The sequence below is a fragment of the Tamandua tetradactyla genome, chromosome 24 (assembly GCF_023851605.1).
Source record: "Tamandua tetradactyla isolate mTamTet1 chromosome 24, mTamTet1.pri, whole genome shotgun sequence".
NCBI classification, from domain to species: domain Eukaryota; kingdom Metazoa; phylum Chordata; class Mammalia; order Pilosa; family Myrmecophagidae; genus Tamandua; species Tamandua tetradactyla.
In genome coordinates this window covers 40,302,982-40,330,597 of record NC_135350.1, presented here as the reverse complement: position 1 = coordinate 40,330,597, position 27,616 = coordinate 40,302,982, and the positions used below count along the sequence as shown (strand labels likewise).

Below are 27,616 nucleotides of genomic sequence, written 5' to 3'. Positions count from 1 at the left end.
GGCTGATTGGCACCATTGAAAGAATATATACATGGAAATTTGCAGTCAGTCTTGCGTTTGAATTCTTTTTTCAGCTAGCTGGTTAACCTTGGGAAATGTACTTAACTTCTCTGGGCTTCATTATTTTCCCTGTGAAATAGCATACCTAATGCATAGTAAGTTGCCTTATTCCTCCTTATAATAAATCCTGTGACTCCTTTTTTTTCTTTAGCTTTAACATCTAACCTAGCACATTTTTAAAATCTCATTAATACACCCTTCTAAAGTTAAACTTCTTCTGCTCTATAATTATATATGTTGCCTTTGAAAAACTTCTATATCTTTTTTTTTTTTTTTTTTTATACATGGGCAGGCACCGGGAATCGAACCCGGGTTCTCGGGCATGGCAGGCAAGCACTCTTACCTGCTTAGCCACCGTGGCCCGCCCTAAATCATCTTTATTGAGGTATAACTTACAATAAAATTCACCACTTTTAAGTCTTCAATAATTTTTGACAAATGTATACAATTTAGCGCCTACCTCTACCGTTATGATAAAGAACATGGTTCAGTAAACTACGACCCACCTATTTTATAAACTTTTATTGAAACTTGGCCATGTTTAGTTGTTTCATTTTATCTAAAACTGCTTTCACACTACAACTGCAAAGTTGAGTATGACAGAAATCATATGACCCACAGAGCCTAAAATATTTACTATTTGGCCCTTTCCAGGAAAAACTTAACAACCTCTGATGTAGCAAATTTCCACCACCCCAAAAGATTCCCTCATGTTCCTTTACAGTCAATCCCCTAACCTTGCCTTCGGTCCCTGGAAGCTCCTGATCTGCTTTCTATTACCATAGTTATGTGTTTTCTAGAATTTCATATAAAGAATCATATAGTATGTAGTTTTTTATTTCTTTGACTGAGAATAATACTTTAGAGATTCATCTTTAGGTGGATTATATGAATAGTTTCTTCCTCTGTTCATTGCTGAGTATTTTCCATTTTGTGGCTATACAGTGTTTATTCTTTCATTAGTTGATAGATGTAAGCCTTTATAAGCATTCACATACTCATTTTTTCCATGTCAATCATTTAAACAAATTTTTAATGCAATTTTATTGAGATACATTCACAACTCATACTCATTTTTGTATAAACATGTTTTTACTTCTCCTGAGTAAATACTTATGAGTAAGATTTCCAAATCCTATAGTACATGCAGATTTAACTTTATAAGAAGTTTCCAAACTATTTTCCAAAGAGGTTGTTCACTTTTACATTTTTAAAGTCCTACCTATATTGTACGGAAATTCCAGTTTTCCATATTCCTACAAAAAAAAAAAACTTAGTTATTTTCAGTGGTTTTAACTTTAGCCATTATGTGGTTATGGTGTTAATTTACAATTCCCTAATTACAGTTTATGTTGAGCATCTATTTTAATGTGCTTATTTGCCATTCATATGTCTTGTTTTTAGAAGTGTCTAGTAAAATCTTTTAACCATTATAGTTTGTCTTTTTAATTTTAGCCATTCCGTAAGTGAGTGGTGATATAGTTATGAGTATTTATTTGTATTTCCCTAATTGCTGTTTACGTTGAGCATCTTTGCATTAGAACTGTCTAACAAAATCTTTGACTATTTTCCTGTCTGTTTGTCTCCTTATTGTTGAATGTAAATATTCTTCATATGTTTGGGTACAATTCCTTTATCAGATATATATTTTATGTATATTTATCTCCCAGTCTGTGACTTGTCTGTACATTTTCTTAACAGTGTCTTTTGAAGGACAAAACTTTTTAATGTTAATGAAGTTATGGTTTGCTAATTTTTTCTTCTGTGGTTCATGCTTGTTATATCCCTTCTAAGAAATCTTTGCTTAACCCAAAGATTTTCTCCTCTGTTTTCATCTTGAAATTTTATAATCTGAGTTCTTATATTTAGGTCTGTGATCCGTTTTAGGTTAATTTGCACACATCAGATGAGGCAACAGTCGAGATCCCATTTTTTGGCATATGCATATCTTTCCAGCAACATTTGTTGAAGGACTGCCCTTCCCACAAAAAATTATGTTGGTAGAACTTATTTATGTTTATGTCACCTTTTACCAAAGTTCATTGTTATGGTGTGGTATTGTTCCAATAGGTTTGCCAAAGACTGACAGAATATGGAGTTCATCTTCACCGGGTGCACCCTGAGAAAAAGTCACAAACAGGAATATTGCTTGGAGTCTGTTCTAAAGGTGTCCTTGTTTTTGAGGTTCACAATGGAGTTCGCACATTGGTCCTCCGCTTTCCATGGAGGGAAACCAAGAAGATTTCTTTTTCTGTATGTCCATTTCAATCTCTTCTTTGGATTATATTTTAAAGTGGGTGTTTTGTCAGTTTCAAATGTAACATATTCATTGACTTTCCTTTAGTAAACTTTTGACCCTACCATTGAGTAGGGGGTAAAATGTCTTAAAATTATTTAACACTTTCTTTTTAGTTATAGAAATATTACTAAGACTTTGCTTGTTTCTAGTTTTCTCAGGAGGTGATTTTAAAAAGGCTGCTTTACATTCTGCTGGTTATATGCTCAATTAACTTCAGTTAAATTGCAACCAAGTTGACATCTCTGTCAACTTACTTCTAGGTTAGTAACTCCTCACATGAGGCATTCCATACCTCCTATGTAATGATCCCACCTATGTAAGATAGATCATTATCCTAATTCCAGTGAACCTTGTCTAGCTCAATAGTAGATTCCTTACACCTACTACATTTGAATCTCAGTGGCCCAGAGAGTTCTTGTACTTTACAAAATAATTCCAGGACTTTTTGCTATTTTAGATTTCAGTTTATATTATCAATGGGGATAAAATTAGAAATTGATGTTTGAAAATCATTTGCTTATGGAAGACAGTGAGCTTATAAAGGCTTGTTTGATTTTGAACATAGTTGGGGTATCTAAACATTGAAGCACCACTGGTATATTGTAGAGGTGAATCAAAAGTTTGTTCTTTTATTTCCTAATGCTAGTCAGAGATTGCTCATACTGTCAGTTCATATTGTGACTGAAATAAGGTCTCTCCAGAATAGTGTTTATAAGGGTATCAAGGTCCTGACTGATTCTGAAAATCTTCAACTTAGAAGATCTGTGAGATCAATTGTAGAGCTACAGATTTAAGCTCATTGGTTTCCTATGAAACCCAGAGGTACTGTTACCATATTATGTGTCATTCTTCAGGAAGACTCTGAACCACCCACCCTCATTTTCCCCATGCTTTCAAGATGAAGACATTATCTGGGATTAATTTACCTTCTATAGTGGAATTGCTGGTTGAGCAAATGTCCTGGAAGAAACCTTAGGTTAACACAACACAAATGCAGTTTGTACCAGTTTTGAGAAGACAAGAATTCAGATAACATTCTCGTACTGCATTTAGCTCTATCGTTGCCAGCCAGCCCTGCCACATATAAACCTAGGTCTCCCATCTATCTCATTTTTAAAGATCTCCAATAATAATAGACCACATTTCCATACAAACTGTTTTTGTGTTTAACAATACTCATTTATCCTGAAATTCTCTCTCTAACACAGATTTATCTTTTTTATCCCTCCTTTTTTTATTTCTACTAACTTCTGAGGAGACAGGGAAATCATTTTTCAGCCTTCTTATCTCTCACAACTCAGTTATCTTGGGCACATTTCTTGCCCAGTCTACTAGTTAACACTTAAAGAGAATCAAATATTCTTATAATCTGTTTGAAACTTGCTTATCTTCCTTAGATCTTTAATCATCTCTAATACCATCTTTCATAATTATTGCACATCTCTAACCTATCTCTTTTGCAATTTTTTTTACATATGACTTACCCCTATCTCCTGCTTTGGGGCTGTTTTATTATAGATACCAGTTCTGTAGGTCTTTTAACTGATATTCTAAGGAGAGGCAATCTTTCAGATTAATGCTTCACTCAGTGAAAGAGCTTTACAACTGTGGAGTTCATTGTCTTTGTTATTACTTGACTGGTTAATTTGTGCACTTATTAGGAAAAAAATACCACTGGTAATCAAGATACTGGTTTGGTGCTACTCATCTTTAACTCATTTCTAACTTTGTTTCCTTATTTAACAAAGGGAGAAGAGGTTTAATCCCAGAGATTTCATTGGCAACACTATCTAGCTGGCACTTAATAATGATTTTTTTTGTTTGATTTTGGTGTATGGACCGGAATCGAACCTGGGTCTCCTGCTTGGCAGGCGAGCATTCTACCATTAAACCACCCAATAATGTTTTGTTTTTATTACATTATTGTATTTAATTTTAAAGCTGGATTTGTTTATGACAAGGTTAAGGTTTATAGTTATATTGCAGTTTCCTTGAGTGAATTACATAAGAAAAAATTTATTAAAATTAATAAATAAGCAAGAACAAAAGTTATGAATATGGCACTTGTGTGACTGAAGTTTAGACAATACTCATATCTTTTGAGAGTTTAAAAATATGACCTTTTCTATGCCTATTTTTGCATTTGAAATAAAGGCAAGGACATGAAGAAGAGAGAAAATTTTGCACGGTAGTGAAGAACTAGAAGAGAATCTAACCAGACCTGAGAAAATCTCTAGTAACATTAGTCTTAGATACCTGGTATATTGAATACTAGTCTTTCAAGGCATCTGGACCACCTGCAAGCCTCAGCACTTACGTCACAATTCATTTTGGAATGTGTGCCCTCTTACATAAAAGGCATTGCCTTTCAAGAAACATCAGGGAAGAAAATTAATTTGTGTTTCTCCTCCTTTCCCTGTAACTGTTGAGACTCAGAGTCTCTCAATACTGATGTGTATCATCTCTCAACCCATCTGAGATGTGTTATCCAGTGCCTCTCTATTTGCACATTTTCTTCTACTGCCCACAGTAGAAGGCGATATCCCAGCCTTCATGCCACCAAATTTCTACTTGACTGAACCACATTTATCATTACATGGTAATGAAATAATTCTTGTTAAACTTCGATTTCTTTACCCTAAAGAGTAAAACAAATATTTCTTGTCACTTTTTCAAACAGTTTTGGCACTGGTAAAAACATCGCAGTGCCCTCCACAGAGCACACTAGTATTAAAGGAAACCGTATTTCCTTTGCTGATGACTGGTGTATGGTCTGCTTTAGTCTGTCATTTCTGAAAGTGGCAAATATATTGATTTCAATTATTTGTTGAATTGTGATAATAAGGAATATGTTTTTCTATATTTATATTAGATGTAGGTAAAGAAATAGTAATGCCTAAAAATGTGAACTATAAATAATATATATACTTATTAAAACGTGCAGAATTTGGTCATGTAGAAAGTATCGCAAGGAAACATCCTAATTATTAATACTCCTGATTAATATTATAGAAAAAGAAAGTCACATTGCAGAATACATCCGATGGAATAAAACATGCCTTCCAGACAGACAACAGTAAGGTATGTCAGTACCTGCTGCACCTCTGCTCTTCCCAGCATAAGTTCCAGCTGCAGATGAGAGCAAGACAGAGCAACCAAGATGCCCAAGATATTGGTAAGGAGAAACAGACTATTTCGTATGATTCCAGGATATAAGTATGATTTCTGTCATAAATTTTAAAGGAATATGTGGATGAAGCATTGTTATAAAGTATATAGATGTTAAATGACTCAGTCAAGTTTATAAAGGTGTCACAAATGAAGCTAAGATTTCAAGTTAATGTTCATGTTGAAAACAACACCCCGGAGATCAGTCAGAAAGTACCAGTTGAAATGTCTATTTTGTGCTTAACTATAGTCTAGCTGATGTAAATAGTACGAAAGCATGATCATGTTCTCCACCTACAGTAAGCTTACATACTACTTGGGAAGGTAAGACCAACATACCTGAAACAATAATTCACAATAGAGGTTCAAGATTTTAATAATAGGAGCTTATATCATACAGATTCTATGATCTATAATAAAACAGAAGAGGTAGATCAAAGGCTAGAATACTTGAGAAGTGGCACTCGAATTGGAATTTGAAGGACAAAAATAATTTAAGTAATTTGAAAATAAATGGAAATGCTTTCCAAATGAAAGAACATGGGAAAGAAGGCAGGGTGGAGATGAGGTGGAATATGCACCCAGGACATTGGAGATGCATTGATGGGACATTTGTGTGCGGCAGCTTTACCATCTGTTATTTTTACTTGGGTGTATCTCTGCTCTGAGCTTGAGCTGAATAGCTACACTACCCAATAAAAATAGTCAGGAGAGTGTTTTCAATTTCTTCTGAAAACAAGTTGGCTTCTGAAACACAGCTCTGAGAAATATCTCAGTCAGAACTGAAATATTTAAAACTTACTCTGCAAGACCACAAATAGAGATTAAGGTTATACACAATCCAATTCTGCATAATAAATTCTTATAGACGAGTGAAATACTCTGAGAAGTCCGGTTTGAAAAGAAAAAAAGCATTTGAATAACACTGTTGAACTTGTGCAATAGAACCCTATGAATTACTTATCTGAACTTTCTCACATTCTGAAATCTTACAAAAATATTTTCCCCTTAGGATTAGAATATGTGTGATGGAACCCTTTTTTATGAATATATATTTCTCAGACCTTTCAGTTGGGGCTTTATATTTATTAAAAATGAAGACTCCAGGAAACTTCCTGGAACTCAGAGAATCACAATCTTTGTGAAGTGGGTCCTGGAGGAATCTACATTTTAAGAGACTTTACCCTGTAATGACTTTTATGCATGCTAAAATAAGATAACCTCATTTCTGTAAAATAATTTCATTATTCCTTTTCTTTCCCTGCTTTGCTCTGCTAAAAATTTTGTATGCTCTTGTGTATTTTCAAAGTATAGTGTAATATCAGCATTACTAGAACTATGAACTAGTAATGGTTCAATTCTGGTTTATATTACAGAATATTCCTGCTTAGACCAATATTGTATAATATAAACCAGAATTGAACAATTGATGTGAAATAATACGTGTAGTGAAAAGAGTCAGAAGACAAAAGTATGAAGCCAACCTTTCACTCTTAGCATTTCTTACACTGAAGAACAATACAGTAGAGTAGTGAAGAGCAGAGGCTCTGGAGCAACACTGCCAGATTTCAAATCTTGGTCCATTACTTGTAAGTCTTGAAATTTCGGGGAAAGTTCCTTAAACTCTGTGCCTTGGTTTACCCGTCTGTAAAATGATTGCCATAATTATGATACCTACATCATGTAAAGCACTTTTTAAAAGTACCTGATATAGAGAAAATATTCAATAAATATTCATTATTATTCATTATCAGCAACATTGTTTTTATGACTGCTTTTTTTTTTTTTTTTGCATGGGCAGGCACCGGGTATCCTACCCGGGTCTCCAGCATGGCAGGCGAGAACTGCCTGCTCAGCCACTGTGGCCTGCCCTTCTATGACTACTTTTACTACCACTACTACTACTACTGCTATTACTACTGCTACTACCACTACTACTACTACTACTACCGCTACTACTGCTATTACTATTACTACCACCACCACTACTACCACTACTACCACTACTACTACTGCTACTATTAGCTACGTACTAGCTAAATGACCTTAGAAAACTGACTTTTTAGAATCTCAGTTTCTTCATCCATGAAATGGGGATGCTCTACTTAACCACACAGGTTTGCCCCTAGGACCACAATAATTATTTATCCTTGAACTCATATATGAAAGCACGTTAAATTTAAGTGAGTTAAATTAATGTTATTATCTACATATTTTCCCATTTCTTTAAAACTTTAATAAAGTAATTATTTCCTACTTAGAATTGTCTTAGAAATAGCTATCTGCTTACTTAATTTGTAACTAGACAAGTAAAAATAATTGATTTCCTCTGTAGGAGTTTGATGGCCTGACAAATATATGCTTCTTCTTTAGAGTCATAGAACACTGGTACTCAAAAGACTTGTAGAGACCATGAAGTTCAAAATGTTCTTGATGAGGAAACAAGTTCAGAGAAGACAAGTGTCATGCCTCACCTCATAGCAGTTAGATGTCAAACTAGACTGAACCCCTGATCTCTTCAATCCTAATCCAGTACTCTTTCTATTTGATGAGCTTCTAAAGAGCTAATTTGCATAGAATCAGCTTTGCTAAAATTAATAATCATTTATTGGACACTATTTGTAAGACATCATGCGAGGTGCTGTTGGATAACAAAAAACAAATGAAGTCCCTCTCCTCAAAAAACATACAATTAAGTTGAAGGTTTGAGGAAATATAAAATGCTAGGTACAAGGAATGAACAGGAGCAGAAGTAGAGGTTAGGAAGCAAGCCGTCCAGTTCAAATTTGAAACATTGGTATTAGGATATAAGCTTGTTTTAAGGTTCTCTCCCATACTGATGGTCCATGTTGAAGTCCTTTCTGGTTAAAATGCAGTAGACAGGCCAGATAGGTGGGCAGTTTATGATGTCATCCGATGGGTGAATGCAATTTAAGTCTTACCCAGGGATGGATAATTGAAGACTATAACCCCTAATATGTTCTGAAGAAGGCTAAATTGCTCATATTCTTGCCAAAATTTCGTTTACATTTTCCACAAAGGTGAAGAAATCTATCAAGTATAAACACATTTCCTGGTTATTGAATCTTTGTGAGTCTCAGTTTTGCTTCTTTGATTAAAAGCTGTTTCCAAAGTAAAATAATAGAAATGGTGTTATCTGATCTAATAAAACTCTATATTTTATTAGACATGGTTACAGAAATTTTAAATATGGTCTTTTTTTTGGTTCATATTTTAACTTGTCCACATGTTCTTCAGAGAAAGAATGTTGATGGTTAAATTTTCCTGGTGTCAGTGAAAAGTAATTGTTAGTTGAAATTTCATTCTGATACATGAATATTAAAAATCTTCAATGTGTTCCTACCTGCTTCTGAGATGAAATACTGATAATTAATACTCTGTGGAATTAGAAGAGAGATGAAGCAGAATCTATAAAGATATATCAGTTATCATTTGACATTTTCTTTTTAAAAGAAAGTTTTTCCAGTGATTTTACATAATGGTTAAGCTATATCCCTTATGGAGTGCGATACAGGGTTGCTAGCTTCCAGAGGGGCTGAAGAGGTAGGGATGTGGGTCACTAATGCGTAAACAACTCAATCATTTTAAGCTCTGTGCCACTGGTCCTTTATTTACTTGAAAGGATTTTGGTGATCTAAAATTCTGTGATACAGTATTTCATATCATACTGCTATGATAAGGGTTTCCACAAATTAAAATAGCCAAGCACTTGTATAAATTATCTCTAAAGTTAGCCTCTAAAAGAAGACGTTGGATGCATATGTAGGAGTGAAAGGAATTTAAGCTTAAAGAGATTCCCAACTCCCTGATCATGCTATTTAACAGAAACCAAAAATGAGATAGTATAAGTAGTATTTGATTCCCCTATGGCTCTTATGCCTCAGTTAAATCATGAAGTCACCAAGGTAGAAAGCTGGAATTGTCACAGAAGTAAAATACCCCAAAAACTCCTGTAAGCTTTTCTTTTGTAACTACTTTATTGCGATATAATTCACATACCGTACAAGTCAATGATTTTTAGTATATTCATATATATGTACAACCATCACTACAGTCTGCCTTAAGTTTTTAAAAACTATAATAATCGAGATCTTTTTCTGTGGGCAGAACTTTTTTTGAAGAGCTTCTTTTGTAGACATGCATTCACCATGTTGGTCCATCCAGGTTTCTTCTCTCCCTCTCCCCATCCTTGCTTTGCTGATATTTTAGCAGAGACACTACTAGGGTTGAAAATCTCTCTGTCAAATGTCAATCTCATTTCTGACTGGGATCTTAATGGGAATTTGGGGTCAGCAAGCCTGAGCTCCCGAACATTTAGATGCAAGAAAATCACTATATGAAATAGAAAATGAGGATGGGTGAGGGCTGTAAGAAAGCTAAAAGGATGGAGAGATGCCCTGAAAACCAGGATCTTCAAACCTCCTTTTTAATATCTTTGATTGCCAAACTTTGAAAACTACCTACTTATGCTGGCAATCTAAAAGATTAAAACCTGCATGCTGTATTTCAATTACTAAAATAGCTCTTCTCCTAAAGGTACTGGAGTGTTCCTATCATGTAAAGCAATCCTGTTTCCTTGTAGAGAGAGCTTCGTTTAGGAGCCTGAATCTCCAAGCAGAGTCCGTTAGAGGATTTAATATGGGACGAGAAATCAGCACTGGCAGTCTGGCCAGCAGCACACTGAACAAACTTGCCGTTCGACCTTTGTCAGTTCAAGCTGAGATTCTGAAGAGGCTATCCTGCTCAGAACTGTCACTTTACCAGCCGTTTCAAAACAGTTCAAAAGAGAAGAGTGACAAAGCTTCATGGGAGGAAAAGCCTAGAGGGATGAGTAAATCATACCATGACCTCAGTCAGGCCTCTCTCTCTCCTCATCAGAAAAATGTCGTTGTTAACAAGGAATCCCCATCACACACCATTGAGGAGTTGGTGGGAAAACCATTTTACCAGATGGCGAGAGCTGATACAGAGTCTTTGACAGGATTCACAAAACTTAATAAGTAAGAACATTGTCAATTAACCCAAACTACATATTTGTAAATTCTACATTTCATACATTTGTTTTTGTTTAGATGTTTAATTATTTTCAACTTTTTTTTTTTAACATTGACGCTTCCCCCACCTACCTTCCTTTTCCCCTTTAGTTCAAAGTCTGTTGCAAGTTTAAATAGAAGTCCTGAAAGGAGGAAACATGAATCAGACTCCTCATCCATTGAAGACCCTGGTCAAGCATATGTTATAGGTCAGCATAAACAAGCTTACCTTCTTTCTCCCATACCTCATATTCATAATGAAAAGTGAACTAGGTAATGTCAATTACCAAGTCATTATTTTTGGTTCTTTATATCCTAATAGCCAAAATTGTTTGTGAATATCAAATTTAAGGCTACTTAAAATACACCAAATCAAATTTAAAAATTAGATTTTTTTCATGACGTGATTGTTTCATGACACAAACTATTGTTTAGCTTCCTCTTGATCACTGTAGCCATGACCTTCATATTGAGAGAACACAGACCATAGCTGTGGATTTTCTTGCTTTTGGATTTTCTCTACAAGTCATATGAGTGGACTCCAATAATGCTAGTATTTTTTGAAGAAAAGTTTGTTTAGGGTGCTTTCAGCTAACCACAAACAGAATTTTCTTTAAATTCTTAGATAATTTTACGATTCTTATGAAATATGTTGTGGTTAACAGGTAGAAATTCTTAGTTGATTAGAGTTCCTTCAAATTCTTCCAGCCAGCTGAGGTCCATATTAAGTATAGAAGTTGTGTGTATATATATATATACACACTCTCTATGCTGTGAAATAAAGTTTCCTTTTGCCTTATGCACCTTAAAAAGGAAATGCACTGGCATTCTTTCAGAAGAGTAGATAGTGAAGCATATAAGTCTTGGAAGATAGGGAGTAGCTGGGGAGACAAAAGGGAAACAAGGACACCCTCTTCTGCTGTAGTTTTATCAAATAATATTACCTAACTCTCCTTAGGCCTAAAGATTATATAATTTAACCCTAATTACACAAAATTAAAAAGTATTTTTTACTCTGTAATTGGGTTGAAGGTATGTGGCATAAATGAAGTTAAAAGAGAATTTTTCATGATAGTTGACAAATATTTATGGAAAGCAGCATGACTTTATCAATGTAGGCTGCCACAACTTTCCAAAGATTATAACATCTATTTCAGTTGTTATAATCAGTTCAGAATCAGTTTTTAAAAAATTTAAACAGATAAAAAGCAAGAGTACATGCTATATGTATCCCTGTGTTGGCTGTGGAAAATAGCTTAAGAAGAGACTGATTGAATATTTTAGGAAATACTCCTCAAATTATGTTTACATATAATGGTGTTGCTTATCAATTCTAAGGTATTTCCATTAGGAAGGCTTTTGTATACATGAACATCCATCATATCAAAAATAGAGTAGTGAATGTTTCAAAGAAAAACATAGATTAAATAGAACTCAACCATAAAATGATATATTTTCTGCATTTGATTTTTTAATTAAAATTATTCATTTTTTATTTATATTGAATTTTCTTTTAACATTTGAACAAATGCTTCTAAAACTCATTTGTTTAATCATTTCATATTTGTCAGAAACAAAACATTGTTCAAATTTGTTCTGAAAAACAGTCAATTTGCTTAACTTGAGCATTAAAAGTAGCTAATATGCCCTTTCTGGAAAGTCTTATTTTTCTTAGTGTAAATAAAAGAAATGTTGCTGCCTTAATGTTTTATTAGTTCTTATGAATTTGTCAGAAGAAATTACTTCTATATCTAATATCTGAGCATTTTATAAAATGTCTAATAATTTAATTTATACCACAGGAGTGACTATGCATAGTTCTGGAAATTCTTCATCCCAAGTACCCTTAAAAGAAAATGGTAGGTTTATAAAATGTTTTCCCCCTCATTTCCATCATATCTTTTCTATTTTCTTGTACCTTATGAAATAGTCTTGAACCTAATAAGGAAGGGTTTTCAATTCCATGCCAAGGATTTTAGGCCTTATTTTGGAGTCAAAAGAGAGTTATATTTTTCAGCATCACAGCAATGTGATGTGACCTGTGATTTAGGCTGTTGGATGAACTAAAGAACCATAGAAATAACAGACTAGAGATTGAGAGATTATCTGGGAAATTAATATAGTGGTTCACATTAGAAACAATTTTGATCAAAAATGATAATAGGTTGTTATTTTAAAGGCATGCTTGAGCTGCATCTTAAAATAAAGGGAGGATTTATTCAGGCAGAATGGTGGGGATGAGCATTCCAGATCAGGGCATCACATGATCAGAGTCATGGTAAAGATCACAGATACAAGGAATGACACAAGAGCTAAACTAACTAGATGTGGGGGGGGCGGTGAGGAGGGCCGCAATTGAAAGCTAAGTAGAGCCAAGATTATTAAAGAGCTTTAGGTCTTATTAGGCAGTCTGGGGAGAATTTGAAGAATTTACATGTTGAGATTTATATTTTAGGAGACTGAGAATAATCAAAAGTTACAGGAAGAAGTCCAGAAATGTACATTGACTTGAATTTATTAGAATTTATTTTAAAAAATACTTTAATATACATTATCTTAGTTGATTTTTTTTAATTTTTAAAATTTTTTTTAACTTTTGTTAGTTGATATTTTTAACTATTTTTGTATGTTCAAAAGAATGTCTTTATTACTAGTATGTAATACTTGCTTCCCAAAATATTTGTCTTACCTGCAGATTCCTAAAATAGAAATAGTCAAAAGCCTGATGAGAAAGAAGCAAATATGCTAAACAAAAGTAATAACGTAAAAGTATTTATATAATTAAAATTGAGGAAGTTTTAAGTTTCTAATATTCTTGATAGCTAAGGCAAAAAGAAAGGCATTGAACCTAGTATTTATGTGTTTGGGCAGGGGTTGGCATGCAGGAGAGGGGGTCAGAATAAACAGCTCCCTACAAGGAAGGCTTGTCGTGTTTTTGTCATACTTTTCTGATCTTCACCAATTCCCACTTCTGCCATCATGCAGCTCAAAGGCCAGCCAACTTCTCAATGAAGGATCTTCACTGCCCCTGCCCCACTGCAGGTAGAACCCATGGCTTCTCCCTTCATACCCAGTACCTGGGGACATAGTTTGTTCTGGATGTGTGCATCTCCTCTGCAGATATATGGGCTTCTTCAGAGCCAGGCTAGTCCCTAATGCACCTAGGCACGTCCCAGCACTTAGCCCAGGATATAGTAAGTGCAAGATGAGCAAGCTCAAGGCGTACAGTGGGGTAGGCCGCAGCCCTGAGAGCCAGGACTATGCAGAACAAGTGACCAAGAGGGACAGAAGCAGAGGAGGGATCCCTGCTTCTCAGGTAGACCTATGAAATTACTGGCTTTGTAAATCAAAAGCTGTCAAATATCAAAGTGCTATTTGTATAATTCTCTATATACAATTCTCTATATGGTCTGTAATAGAAATACACATGCTAGTTCTTTAGGAGAGGACAATTTTTCTTAGAAGTAAAATTATTTCCAAAAGTAAACAAAACAGACTGTGTCTTAAACAACTTCTAAGCAAATAAAAAAAAAATTTCCCTCTCATTTATCTTTTAATATTTCAATCCCCAAAAAAAAATCCAAGGGCATATCATTAAAGAATAGTTTGTACTTGGGTCTATGTTATTAAGATCCTAGTATATAGCTTTCTGATAATTAAACTTCTAACATGGACTTAACTTACAATACCTAGATATGTAGAATAGCTTAGTTATCAACATGTCCCTTAAGTTAATAATTACTGGCTAATGGTTGAGCGCTTTTATGTACCAAACACTGTTTTAAGTACTTTACATTTATTTTCCATTTAATTCACACAGCATCCCTGCGAGGTGGGTGCTAAAATTATTCTCTTTGAGAAAACCAGATCATAGAGCAGTTGAGTTGACTAGAAGTTCATGGAGTTAGCAAGTACAGGAGCCGTGATTTGAAGGCAGGCCCCTCTGCTTTCAGAGCCCACATTCTCCACTACTCTTTAGGCTCCTCCCTAGCAGAATACCTCCTAATTTTTCTTAGGGTATTATTTCTTTCAGCTAAACTTTTGAGAGTAGTTGGATAATAATCTATTCAAAGATGAGAACCTGAAATGTGTTTTACACTAATTAGTTTCTGATGGAAAAGAATATGAATTTACATTGGCTATCAAATTGGCAGGTGCCTGGGTAGTTTTTCTATTAAAAACTTGGAAGCCTCATCTCCCTACCTTGGTTGCTACAGAGGAAGGACCAATCCACTTTGCAATAGAGTTATGCTCTAGTCAGCTTGCACAAAGCCATTTTCCCCAAAATTCGTTTCGAATTTGCTTAAGTAGTCTGATTTAGCTCTGCTGAGAATCTCATGTTTTTCACATAATAGAGCCTGTCAGAGATATTTTTTTAAATAAAGTAACTGAGAACCAAAAAAGTTAAATTCCTTGCCTGTGAGTTAAATGTAGGATTTATTGTAATTTCTGTATTCTTGCTGATCAAGATGATTAAATGAAAATTAATTGTGAACAGACATTAATGTTGAATTATTCATTATTTAATACAAAGATCGACATATAAAATTCATTTTTACTTTTTATGACCTCCAGAGGCTCTTAAAGAATGTGAATTTGAAAGAGAAAATAAAATTTAAAAGTTACGGAACTTTTAATCTCTCACTTTGAAACAGAAACATGGAAAGAATTCCAGTCCTTTGATGAACTGTGATTTGCAGATAAGGTTACTCAACCTTTTAAAAAACAAACTTTGACAATACACTTTCATAAGAGTAAACACAATAACTATGTAAAAGTTGTGCAAGAATAATGTAAAATTGGTTTTTAATGTTTCAGGATTAATATATAGTAACATTGCTTCCTGAAATATTCCAGCCACAAAATATGTGCCAACATTTTATGGAGTCAAATTCAGGGCTCTTAACACAAACAAAATGTAAAAACAAAAACCTTTTATGAAAGGGGTTGTTTTGGTGCAGATGCTGAAGTAAATTTTTTCCCTATAATAAAACTAATCATTGTCTTTATGAACAGTCTTAATTCCACATAATAAAATATTGTACAAGTATAAACAAGATTTTAAAACATACTTTGTTTAGTTAGATGTGAAGGACCAATATAATTTCAAAGCTAGTGTAATTTTTTCCCCCTAGGGCTTGATTAGAATACATATACAGTTGAAATGATAATAAAAATCCAAAGTGTTCATGAAGAATGGAGCAGATATGGGAATTAACTAGGAGAAAAGATAGAGTCAACTACATTGAAGACAGAAAGAAACTTAAAAGTTTATCCAGTCTAAACCTTTTCATTTTATGGATGTTTTAAATCATCTCAAAGATGTTTTGTGGCCACAACTCACTCAGTTAATTATTGCAGACACAGAAATAAAATTCACATTTCAGTCATGATTTCCTCAACCTGACACCTGCGCAGATATCACATTAGGTAGTATAGCAATGAGAAAAAGCTCTCTTTGTATTTATAGCAATCTGATGCTACTAACACACCATCCTCAAGGGCTGTGATTTGAGGACCTTTTTCACTAGAAAGCATAATGGATTTATCCAGAGCCCTTTCCCTATTGTCCGGCTCCTCTTAGAATCTGTGTCATGGAGCTGCCTGATCGTTGACCAGGGTATAAAGCCAAGGAAATTAGTTTTTCTTATCCCCTCCCCACCCCCCAATTATTGGCTCATATTTAAATTCTTTATATAGCTTTGGTCTTGTTAGACTCATGCTCTTACTAGGAAGGTCAGTTAGTTCTCTCATACACAATATTTCTATCGTTAGTACTACTACAACTATTCTAGTACAGCTATTCTACTACATGGCATCCACACGAACCTTTTGAGAAAGGAGCACTAATCTCTTATGCAGAGAGGTTATACATTTACTTTCTAAATTACATGTCTACAAACTCTTCTTAAAATATTTCGTAAGTAAACATTGGGAATGGCTCCCATATGTTAATTAAAGAACTGAAAATTTAAATGCCTTTTCACTTTATTTGTTGCAGAATTTGCAGTGGTCACTGAGCATATTTAATGGGAAAAGAAAAATCTTTTTTTCTAACTTTTTTGTTTTTGTTTTTGTTTTTTGTTTTGTTTTGTTTTGTTTTTACGTGGGCAGGCACCGGAAATCGAACCGGGGACTCTGGCACGGCAGGCAAGAATTCTGCCACTGAGCCACCTTTGCACCGCCCAGAAAAATCATTTAATGATTTGAAAAGATGTATTCCTTAAATATTATAATTTTTTCCATATAGTAATTAAAATAACTCAGAAATGCCTTGGTACTTGAAATGTCTAGTTGCTTTAATTTTACAACTCATAAATTCTATTCAATCCTCATGGAATTCTGTAAATAACTTTAATTTTACTTGAGTTGTCATGTACCCTAAACACTCAAATACTTTACTCTCCACTTAAAAAAAAAGGAAAAGTATTTTGAGCATCTGTTATGGGAAGATAATACCAAGATAAGTAGAAACTCAGCATGTGCACAGTACTGTTTTGTAATACCCTTCCTTCTTTCTGCTCCCTCCTTAATAAGTCAGTTCACACGACCAAAACTTGTGGGGGAGTGGGGGAGTAGGGCAGGGAACAGGGGCAGGGGATAAAAAGAGTAGGCTGGAAAAACTTCCCATTCCGATTAATATTCAGCATCCCCCTATTCAAATTCTGTGCCTAGCCAAACTAACTGATTTGATGATATTTCCACAGAACCGTTTCTGCCCTTTTGCCATCTCAGGTGTTGCTAGTGCCTTACCAGTTGCTCTTTAACAATCTCTACATTCAACTAATTTAAATGCTACCCTGCTTGCTTGAAGTCTTCTCTTTTACTTCCAACATGAAAAAGCCTCCCCTTTCTGAACTGCTGCTGCACTTCTTAGGACCTCTCTTAGTGGTTTCACACATGCCTTGTAATACAGCTATTTTGTGGAAAGTCTTAACATTCTATTTAGTAGGTAGGTGCAATCTGTGATATTCCATCCTGATCTAATTGAGCTCAGATATACTGTGTTAGCAGTTTCCAAATACATTATTTCATGCTTTCCCCCCAAGTAATGAGATATTTTGACAGGGAAATTCCTCAGTGACTATTTGAAGGATAGAAGAATAATTGAATGAATATAAAGACCCAAATCTTTTTTTTTAATTAATTTTTAAATTTTTTTTAAAACTATAACAACAAACACAAACATTCTTAATTTGATCATTCCATTCTACATATATAATCAATAATTCACAATATTATCACATAGTTGCATATTCATCATCATGACCATTTCTTAGAACATTTGATTCAATTCAGAAAAAGAAATAAAAAGATAACAGGAAAAAATTCATACATACCATGCCCCAAGACCCAAATCTTGATGGCTAATCCTTGCTTCTCATTAGGGAGATAAAATAAATGTACAAAAATATTATTTATGTATAATATATACATATAAACAAATGCACATATAATGTATGCCAGATGAGTAATATAAATAACAATTCCTATTAGTACATATGTTGGCAATAAAGATAAAGAAAATGATATTCTTATTTTTTGAAAGAATACCTATGATTTCTAACAGATACTCCTTAGGAACATTAAGAATATTGATCAGTTTTATACTTGAAGACACAAACACTGTATAAAGTAAATTTTCACAATGGTGACAGAAGTTTATATTTAAAATAAAAATAAAGTACCTTTCTATTCTTAGTTGGTGGTAGGAAAGGAGGAAGTCTGGGGTCATTATTCTCCCCTAGCTGTTTTCTCTTGTTGTTTCTTTCATTTTACACTGTGTGTACTACTGGGGATTTTTATTTTCTTGGGGTCATCATGCCTTTGGAGTTATCAAGTGTCATTGAATAATGACCTTGATGAGCTTCCAAGGATCCTTTAGGTGCTTTTATCTGAAACATGGGGAAAGTATGGAAATTCAGAACATTCATCGTCTTTTAATTACTTTACAAAGCACTTGGCCTTTACCTGTTCCCTCTTACTGCCTCACCAGTGTGGACACATAAACATTATACCGATTACACTTCCTAACTGATCTCACCCTCTTTGTTTTATTTTATCTTGTGGTTTTTGTTTTGTTTTATTTTGGGTTTGGTTCTAGCTGAAAACGGGGCTAATTTTCTATTTTAGGATAAAAATTTCTGTTATACTTAGATAACCTCATACTAAGCATTAAATAATTGATGGCCTTTTTACTTAGAACATCCCGATATATAAGATACTTCACACTATTGTCCGTGATGAGCTTTATAATTTCATTTAAAAAGTCATTAGAAATACTGAATTACTACCACTCTTGCTGATTATAACTAAGTTTTGGTCAAAAGGAAACAACAGACTAGGAGTATATACAGTGCACAGAGTGAGCCAACTTGCACTACAATGGTGCTGAAAGGACAAGGCTGATGTCAGTTCACTCCTGAGGGAATGATTGTTATGTTTTCTAGAGTATTGAAGTGTCACAATCACATCATTTAAGCGTTAGTAGATGTTTAACAAAATTACTAGTTCTTCCACATATTAATACAATTTTAAATCCATGAATGATCTTATGTTGACAGATACAGAAATAAGGGCTGTGTTCAAGGTGATTTGTTTAAGACAAGAATACATATGAAGGCCTAAGAAAATTCTGATTTACTGCTTAGTAAAGCCATAATCTCTAATTTTTGGGAAGCTTCAACATTCTTTAGAACTATGTAGAGTTGACTTTGAAGATTTAGTTTTCAAAAATATCTTTCTGGTGGTATTGAACTCACTCACCACTACCACTGTCACCTTCATACTCAGGCCAGTTCCTACAGTCAACTTAGAATTGACATTAAGAAGTGTGTGTGTGTTTAATGTTTGTTTTGAGAATTAGATGAGTGAGCTTTAGTAATATGGGAATTAAATAAATATTTATCGATTTTTATTAAGGAGATATTTGTGAATGATTTCCTTATTTAATTTTTTTAAGATACCCTAAGTGGAAATAGGAAAAAATAAATTCTGATGCTAACATTCATTCAATTTATTAACTAGCATTTATCAAGTTATGAATTCAGACATTTTACTGGGCAGTGAAACTAGCTGTAATGTTAAATAAGTCACAAACTGTTGTTTCTCAGCTACAAAACTATAGTTTAAAATGTTTTTACCTACTTCATGAGACTGTTTCACAAACAAAATGAAAGATGAATGAAAATTCTTTGAGCATGGAAATGTGCTACACATATCATTATTAATGGAGTTTTAAAAAATACAGTTTCTTCTTATTGCCTTTTTCCTCTGGAACATACCGTGAATATTTTATTCAAATAAAAATGTCAGCCAATTTATTAGTATTGAGCATTGCCAAATTCAGGGAGTCAATTGTGATATAACAGAAACATGGAATCGAAAGCCTAAGTTTAAGGGCCACCTCTTTTCTGTACTAGCTAAGTGATTCTGCTCCAATCATTTAACCTCCTGAGGTCTGTTTACTTATTGTAACTGAAATATACTTGTTTCATAAGGAATTTTTTATGAGGAATAAATGTGATCACATATAGTCATTGTATAAACTCTAAAGCACTAAAATATAAGATGACGGCAATACCAGTACCTTAAAATATATTTTTGTTACTGAGCAATCTATTAGCATTGTTAACATTTAAATTGAAAAAAGTTAACAAACTTTCATGCCTGAACATGTTATATTTATTTTATTTTAAAATTATAAATTTCCAATAGATGTGCTATACAAAAGATGGAGCATAGTATCTTCTCCAGAAAGGGAGATCACCTTGGTGAACCTGAAAAAAGATGCAAAGTATGGCTTAGGTAAGTCACCATAAGATTCTTGAAGGTCTGTAATAAATCAAAAAGGAAAAGTCTGTAGCATAAACTTTGGCACTGAGAACCCACCTATTTCTGATCAAGATACTAGCTGTCCTCTAACAATCCCATAACTCCATCACCCCATCCACCCAGTCAAGAAATGCCAACGTTGAAGTGCCTTCAAGTCCTAGTTTCACATCAACCAAATGTAACAGATAGTTCCATCTCACATTTGTTACCTGTTAATCATATTTTATATCAGGAGTCTCCATACTTCTGTTTTTCAAGCTGGCTGATTAGTCATTGAAAGAACCAGTATCATAAAGATCTTTTAAAAATGTGATATTTCATAGGATTTCAAATTATTGGTGGGGAGAAGATGGGAAGACTGGATCTAGGTGTATTTATCAGTTCAATTACCCCTGGAGGACCAGCTGACTTGGATGGATGCTTAAAGCCAGGTACTTTACATTTTGGTAATTTCCAAAGTGTTTACTGTCAGGCATGATTTGCACAGATGGCAAAAGTGGGACTTAGGCAAAAAAAAAAATAACGAAGGGGTATGACAATTTCTGAGAGTTAGCATGAGTTTCTCTTTGTTCAAGATTCTAGATTGCTTATGGTCAATTTATCTATTTTTACAGGAGACCGTTTAATATCTGTGAATAGCGTGAGTCTGGAAGGGGTCAGCCACCATGCTGCAATTGAAATTTTACAAAATGCACCTGAAAATGTAACACTTGTTATCTCTCAACCAAAAGAAAAGATATCCAAAGGTAATGTGAATATCTCAATTATGTATTCTGTTCGACTTTTTACTAGAGATTTAATACATTGGCCTTGTAAACTGGATTTAAGTTTCTTATCTCCTTTCTGGCAATTTGATATGTATAGTTCAGATTGTCTTAATTTTATTTATCATGAAAATACATCATTTTAAATTTTTGAATGTATAAATTTTCATTCATCACTTCCAAACTTTTTTTTGTATTCCTCTTTAGTAATATATGCACAAAATGATTCCTTTGTGCTAAGTTTACGTGACTAAAGTAAATTTTGAGCAGTTCAAGTATTCTATCACTTCTTAGATCAAATCATAGATAGGATTTATCATTACATAATTAATATAGTTATGTAATAGTTACTTATGGAATCCCATTCTGAAATAGATTATGAAAAAAATGACAACAAGCCAGAAATTTAAAAACTTGACCATGTCTACTTTTTGTTTTTTATGGTTTTTATTAAACTTTATTTCAGAACAACTTTAGGTTGATAGAAGTGATGCAAAGGTAGTACAGTTCCCTAATGTTTACCTCTTACCTGTGGTATATTTCTCAAAACTAACAAATTAACATTGGTACATTACTGTCAACTAGACTTTGTTCAGATTTCACCAGTTTTTCCACTTATATGCTTTTGTTCTAGGATCCAATCTTATTTGTCCAATTTGTCATGTCTTTTCCAATCTGAGTTTTTCAGTCTTTGAAGAGTACTGGTCAAATATTTTATAGAATGTTCCCTAATTTGGGTTTGCCTAATTAATATTTTTATTAGTCTGGCTATATTTGGGGGAAGAATACCACAAAGGTTAAGTGCCATTCTCATCACATCCTGTCAGGGGCACATGAAATCAACATGACATCAGAGCATATCATTTTATCTTATAATCCTTGCCATGAGCGTGCTGTGGGAGAAAAGGCACTGAACCAAATTCAGAAGACCTGAGTTTAATCCTTGCCTGTGCCACTTACTAGCTATATGACTTGAGCCCTCTTGAGCCACAGTTTTTTTTTAAAGAGAAGGCAATGATCTGTGCCCTCTTTGGTTTGTCTTACACAGAGTTCTTATGAGGATTAAATGGTGGGACAGTTTTTGTGAAAGAAATACACAGAGCACGTGGCAGCAATAGGGAGAGCTCCAGAGTCAGGTCATCTAAATTCAGGTTCTCTCTCCACTGCTTAACTGTTTAAGCAATTGTTTGAATTTTCTAAGCCTCTCTGTGCTAATATATCAAATTGTGAATATAAAAGTGCTTTTCATACAGATTATAAAACTTAGATGCATGTAAAGAATTAATACATTGTCTGACAGATTAAGCACCTAGATGTAAGTTTTAGGTCTCATAATTAATAGTATTTTTTTTTTAACTTTGATGTGCCGGATATATGTAAGGTGTTTTCATCCCAAAGATACTAGAAAATAATAAATGAACTAGTGAAAAACATATTTAGATAAATGAATTTCAGGCATAACTTTGAACCTATGATAAATCAGAAGACTGAAAACATATACACATTACATTTCATGCAATATTTCATGACATAAAAATTTCTGAAATTTTGCACAGTTGGGTCATTTGGTTAATTTTGTTTTCAATAGATATTTTATAGAAAATTCAATCTTTTTTTGTTAACAAATATTTATTGAGTACCTATGATGTACATACAAGACACAGACCTCATTTGTCTTCATGTCACCTGCACTTTATTGGGGGGAGAGATACGTGTTGAACAGCTAACGAGACAAGTAAATTTTTAGTTTTAACCATTATAAGTGTTAGTAAGAAGTTCATGGCACCATGAGAGCATGTAACAGGAAAACCTTACCTAGGATAGGACTCAGTGAAGGCTTTTCTTCTCTGTAGAGCTTTCTTTCTTTCTTTATTTTATATTATCCATTCTCAATAAAAGCTGAAAGCATAATGTCAAAGTATAGTTCTGTGAAATTGTTTCTTTAGAAAGCTAGATGAATCTTATGACATGTAACTATACTGTAGTACCACTTACAGGATGTAAAAATTCAGAAAGCTAAAATAATACATTTTCGGTAGGTACCCCAGGCTCTCCCTCCCAATTATCAATCAAAGAAGAAAGTTTTTCTTTTTCTTTGTTAATTTTTAAAAAGTTGTAGAATGTAAACTAGTTAATTTTAACTTAATCCATTTATACAGAAACTATGGAGTAAAATATAAAAGTCTCCTTACCCCATCACATCTTGTACAATATGTTATGACATAAACGTTTCTTAAATTTTTCACAGATGAGTCACTTTGTGGTTTCCTTTATTCACTAAATACCATATATATAGATAGTATTTATATTCATAAATGATACTTGGTTTATTTTATATTGTGAGCAAATAGAACAGATAGAAAAGAAATAGAAGATATACCACCACCCAAAAGTCCTCACAATCTAATTATTGTCTAATCATCTTAGCCAAAGGAAGATGACTGCAGTTGAACATGTTAGAGCTTACCTCTGAGTTTCTGGCAGCCAAGATGAAAAAAAACCTGGATTATTAGTTCCCACAACTTTACCAGTATTTTAGCACAAGTAGCATATAAATTCAGAAGAAATTCATATTCCTCCTGAAAAAACTGTTTTTTGTTGTTGTTGTTCCATGGTTTTTTTGGTCTCTTTCTCATCAACTTCTAGAAACTCTTTTTGTACTAGAGATATTAACTCTTTTATTATTTTTGTTGTTGCAAATATTTTCTCTCCAGTTACTCATTACTCTTTAAATGTTTTCCTTGGTTTTTGCTTGCTAAATAAAACTGAGCTTCTTCTAAATTCAAATCTGTAATTCTTTTTCACGTGTCTCCTGTGGTTTGTGTCTTATGTAGGAAAACATTCTTTAAGGGGCTTTTGATAGGAATGATATACAAAGAATTTGGAATTACCTTCCTTGATAATTACTTAGAGTGTAAAACTTACCATCTGGAAGGGCAATATAAAGCAAGTATATAGATAACCACTAAATAAGGATCAAGGATGTCTTACAGATTCAAAGGAAGTAGTAGAAATTATCTCTCATTAGGAAATAAAAATCTTCAAGAGAAAATTCATTGGGTGATTAAGGCAAAGAGGTTTCATACTTCAGTAGATAGTACCGCAAGAACAAGCAAAGGAGGAAGCAAAGGTGGCAGAAAGAATCCAGCACTTACTGGGCCCCTGCCATGGTTTCAGGCCCTGGGTTAGGTGCCTTGCATGTGTTAACACGTATAGAATCCTCCACACATTCTTCATATATGTGTACATACACATGTTTAGGACACTAATTCATCATTCTCATTGATGGATTTTAACTTTTAGTGCCTTCTACTCCTGTGCATCTTGCCAATGGAATGAAAAACTACATGAAGAAGCCTTCCTACATGCAAGACGGTACTATGGAATCTGCTTCTGAGGATCGTCACTGGCCACATGAAACCCTGAGACACATCCCTGGGAGCTCCTTTGGGCTATCTGGGGGCTTACGGGAAGGAAGCCTGAGTTCTCAAGATTCCAGGACTGAGAGTGCTAACTTGTCCCAAAGCCAGGTCAATGGTTTTTTTACCAGCCACATAAATGACCGAACCAAGCAGGAATCACAGCATGGGAGCCCTTCCCCATCTGTAATATCCACAGCCACTGAGAAAAAGAAAACTTCCACTGACAATAGTCAAATCAAAGCTACAAAAACAGGCAAGGCTGATGCGATGGATTATTCAGACCGTGGTGATTCGGACATGGATGAAGCCACTTATTCCAGCAGCCAGGATCATCAGACACCAAAAAAGGCATAGTTTAATTTTAATCTTTTCTTTTCATTTAACAAAGCAAACAGTAAAAATAATACAGAGCAGAAGAAATATTTTAAACTACTTGTGTTATTCTGTAAAGAAGAAATAGTTTATATTTCCTGCTTCTAATGCTACTGCGTTTGATGCTAACTTTCAGAGAAATTAAAAGCTTTGAATACTAACTCTAAAACAGCAGTTACTGTGGGGACTTGCTACCCTATAACACGAAGGAGAGAATAATCAGCTCATGATTGTTTAAAAGTTCTTTGTCTCTTAAGTGTATAATATTTATATTTATAAGAGAACTTTAATATCTGAGAACAAATTGTTCTTGAGTAGTTCTGATATGGGTAATTAACTTTACTATTGTAACATAAATTCTCCTGAAGTTATGAATTTATAGTAATAATAAATTCTGAAATGTTTCCCAGAAATGATATAAATTTCAACTCACATTCACCAGTTGTAAACAGAAACTTTATGCCCTTTGTTCTCTGAAAAGTCAGCGTTCCTGGGAAGAGGGTTTTGTCTTTCTAAATGGGACTTAGCTGCTGTTCATATGTAGTCAGTCCCTTAGATGGCAGTTACTTTTCAGCTTCGTTGGCATAATATTAAGAAGGAAAACTATTGTGATTTTTATTTTTCTGTTCTTATATAAGTTATTGTAAGCAATAAATCTTAAATTGGAAGATACAAAGACATTATTATATGATAAACTGAATGAAAGTTTCATAAAGCAATCTTACATTTGCATAAGCAGAATAAACATGAAGACTACCCATCTTAAAAGCCCATGTTAAAAGGTATTGCTTGATATATATTAATTTTTTTAAGGATCTGGAAATTCTTTCCAAATTTGAGAATGTAAGAGGCATTGGACAAGGATTATATAAAAGCCAGGTTCAAACTGGATTCAAGCCTTGTCCCTGCCATAGCTAGCTAGCTATTTTACCTGAAACAAGCTCTTTGATCTCTTGTACTCAGTTTTCTGAACTGTAAAATGCTTAAGCAACGGGTGGTGCAACAGTGGCTTAGTGACAGAATTCTTACCTGCCATGCCGGAGACCTGGGTTCGATTCCTAGTGCCTGCCCATGCAAAAATATATATATATATACATATATATATATATATATATATATATATATATATATATATATATATGTATATATATGAAGGCAATGGAGTAAATGATTGCTGAAATCTCTTTCAACTCTTGTGTACTCTGAATCCACTATCCCTTATTATCTTTTTTTTTCTTAGTTTTTCCAAAAAACACATTGGTCTTCCAGTAATAATTCGTTTTAACTCTAACAAGAAATCTTTTTTTTTTCCTTTGTTAAGGAATCTTCCTCCTCAATGAATACATCCAACAAAATGAATTTTAAAACCTTTTCTTCATCACCTCCTAAACCTGGAGATATGTTTGAGGTTGAACTGACTAAAAATGATAACAGCTTGGGGATAAGTGTCACGGTACTGTTTGACAAGGTTTTCAAATATTTTCTCTTCTCCATTTCCAACGCCCTATCATATACCACCTTATTATCAATTGAATAGTTTTGCTTTAAAGCAATACTTGTCAAATATTTCCAAAATTAAAAATTGAATCATATCCTAAAACTTTTTTTTTAATTTAATGCACTAGCTCCTTTTTCCTGTGGTTTTTAAAAAAAAAAAATAGACATTTGCTACCTTTCCCCCATAGATTTCATACTTTTTTAATCTGATTGTAAAACCTGTAAAGTATAAAATGTGTGTTTCATATAGATTTGACAGCTTCTGTATGAGCATGGAATAGTAAGATGATATGTCTTTGGCCTACATCATGAATAATGAAAGATTAATAGATATTTATATGTCCTTTATATCTTAATACTATATCTAATAACTTATAAACATGTTTAGGATCTTAAAATTTGAAGTTCCCAAGGAATATATGAAGTTTTTAAGTAGTTAAAATGGAAGCATAGATTAATTGATAAAGGTAAAATTTAGAATTTTATGAATGGATATACTGGAACCTGAATTGTGACATTACCACTTATCACATATGAATGATATTGTTAGTTATAAAAAACCATTTGGCAACATGGCAGAAACTGCAGTAACAGTAAGTTCGGATCAAAAGAAATCTTAACTTTCTGGCATTTAAAAAAATAGTGTAAACCTTTTCTCTTGTCCTTCATTTCTTTAGTTTTTTTTCTGTCTTCCTGTTGTGAAGGGAAATAAAACTTGCATGTCCACAATAGATAGAAAATTGACTGCAGATTTCATCTGCCCCATAAATAAGCTTCTCTGCCAAAGACTTTTAAAATAAAAGAAAATTTATTTTTCCTTTACTCATGAAATTTGCTTTCAGATTAGCAAATATCTTCTAAAGTATATTATTCCATATTCTTTTTTTCCTAATAATTATATTCTCAAGCTAATTTTGCATGGATGAATTTTGCTTTCTGCTTGCTTATAATACATTATATAGTCTTACAGAAGAACAGTTCCTCATATAATCAAGATCTAGAATGTTGTAGTTTTCTGAATTGTTTAGAGAATGTTGCTAAAGAGAAACTGCTTTGACATTTGAAAAAATTATCTGGAAATATTCTTGGTTATAAAAGTAATTGCATATGCTGACTTGATGCTTTTACTTTGGTTGATGACTTGAA

General features: G+C 33.6%; 1 protein-coding gene across 13 annotated transcripts in view; it reads left to right on the top strand.

Moving 5' to 3' along the window:
• The window catches only part of PTPN13 (protein tyrosine phosphatase non-receptor type 13), a 240,692-nt gene that overhangs the window by 169,157 nt on the left and 43,919 nt on the right, over positions 1–27,616 (top strand). For 6 of the 13 annotated variants that reach the window (XM_077142915.1, XM_077142916.1, XM_077142917.1 and 3 more), the window contains 10 exons: positions 2,131–2,313; positions 5,372–5,534; positions 10,131–10,548; positions 10,693–10,790; positions 12,384–12,440; positions 20,299–20,388; positions 20,739–20,846; positions 21,030–21,161; positions 24,483–24,949; positions 26,295–26,441. In XM_077142915.1, coding sequence (XP_076999030.1) covers positions 2,131–2,313; positions 5,372–5,534; positions 10,131–10,548; positions 10,693–10,790; positions 12,384–12,440; positions 20,299–20,388; positions 20,739–20,846; positions 21,030–21,161; positions 24,483–24,949; positions 26,295–26,441 — 1,863 coding nt within the window. The remainder of the gene's footprint in view (positions 1–2,130; positions 2,314–5,371; positions 5,535–10,130; positions 10,549–10,692; positions 10,791–12,383; positions 12,441–20,298; positions 20,389–20,738; positions 20,847–21,029; positions 21,162–24,482; positions 24,950–26,294; positions 26,442–27,616) is intronic. The other 7 variants (XM_077142914.1, XM_077142920.1, XM_077142918.1 and 4 more) reach the window with 7 other exon arrangements.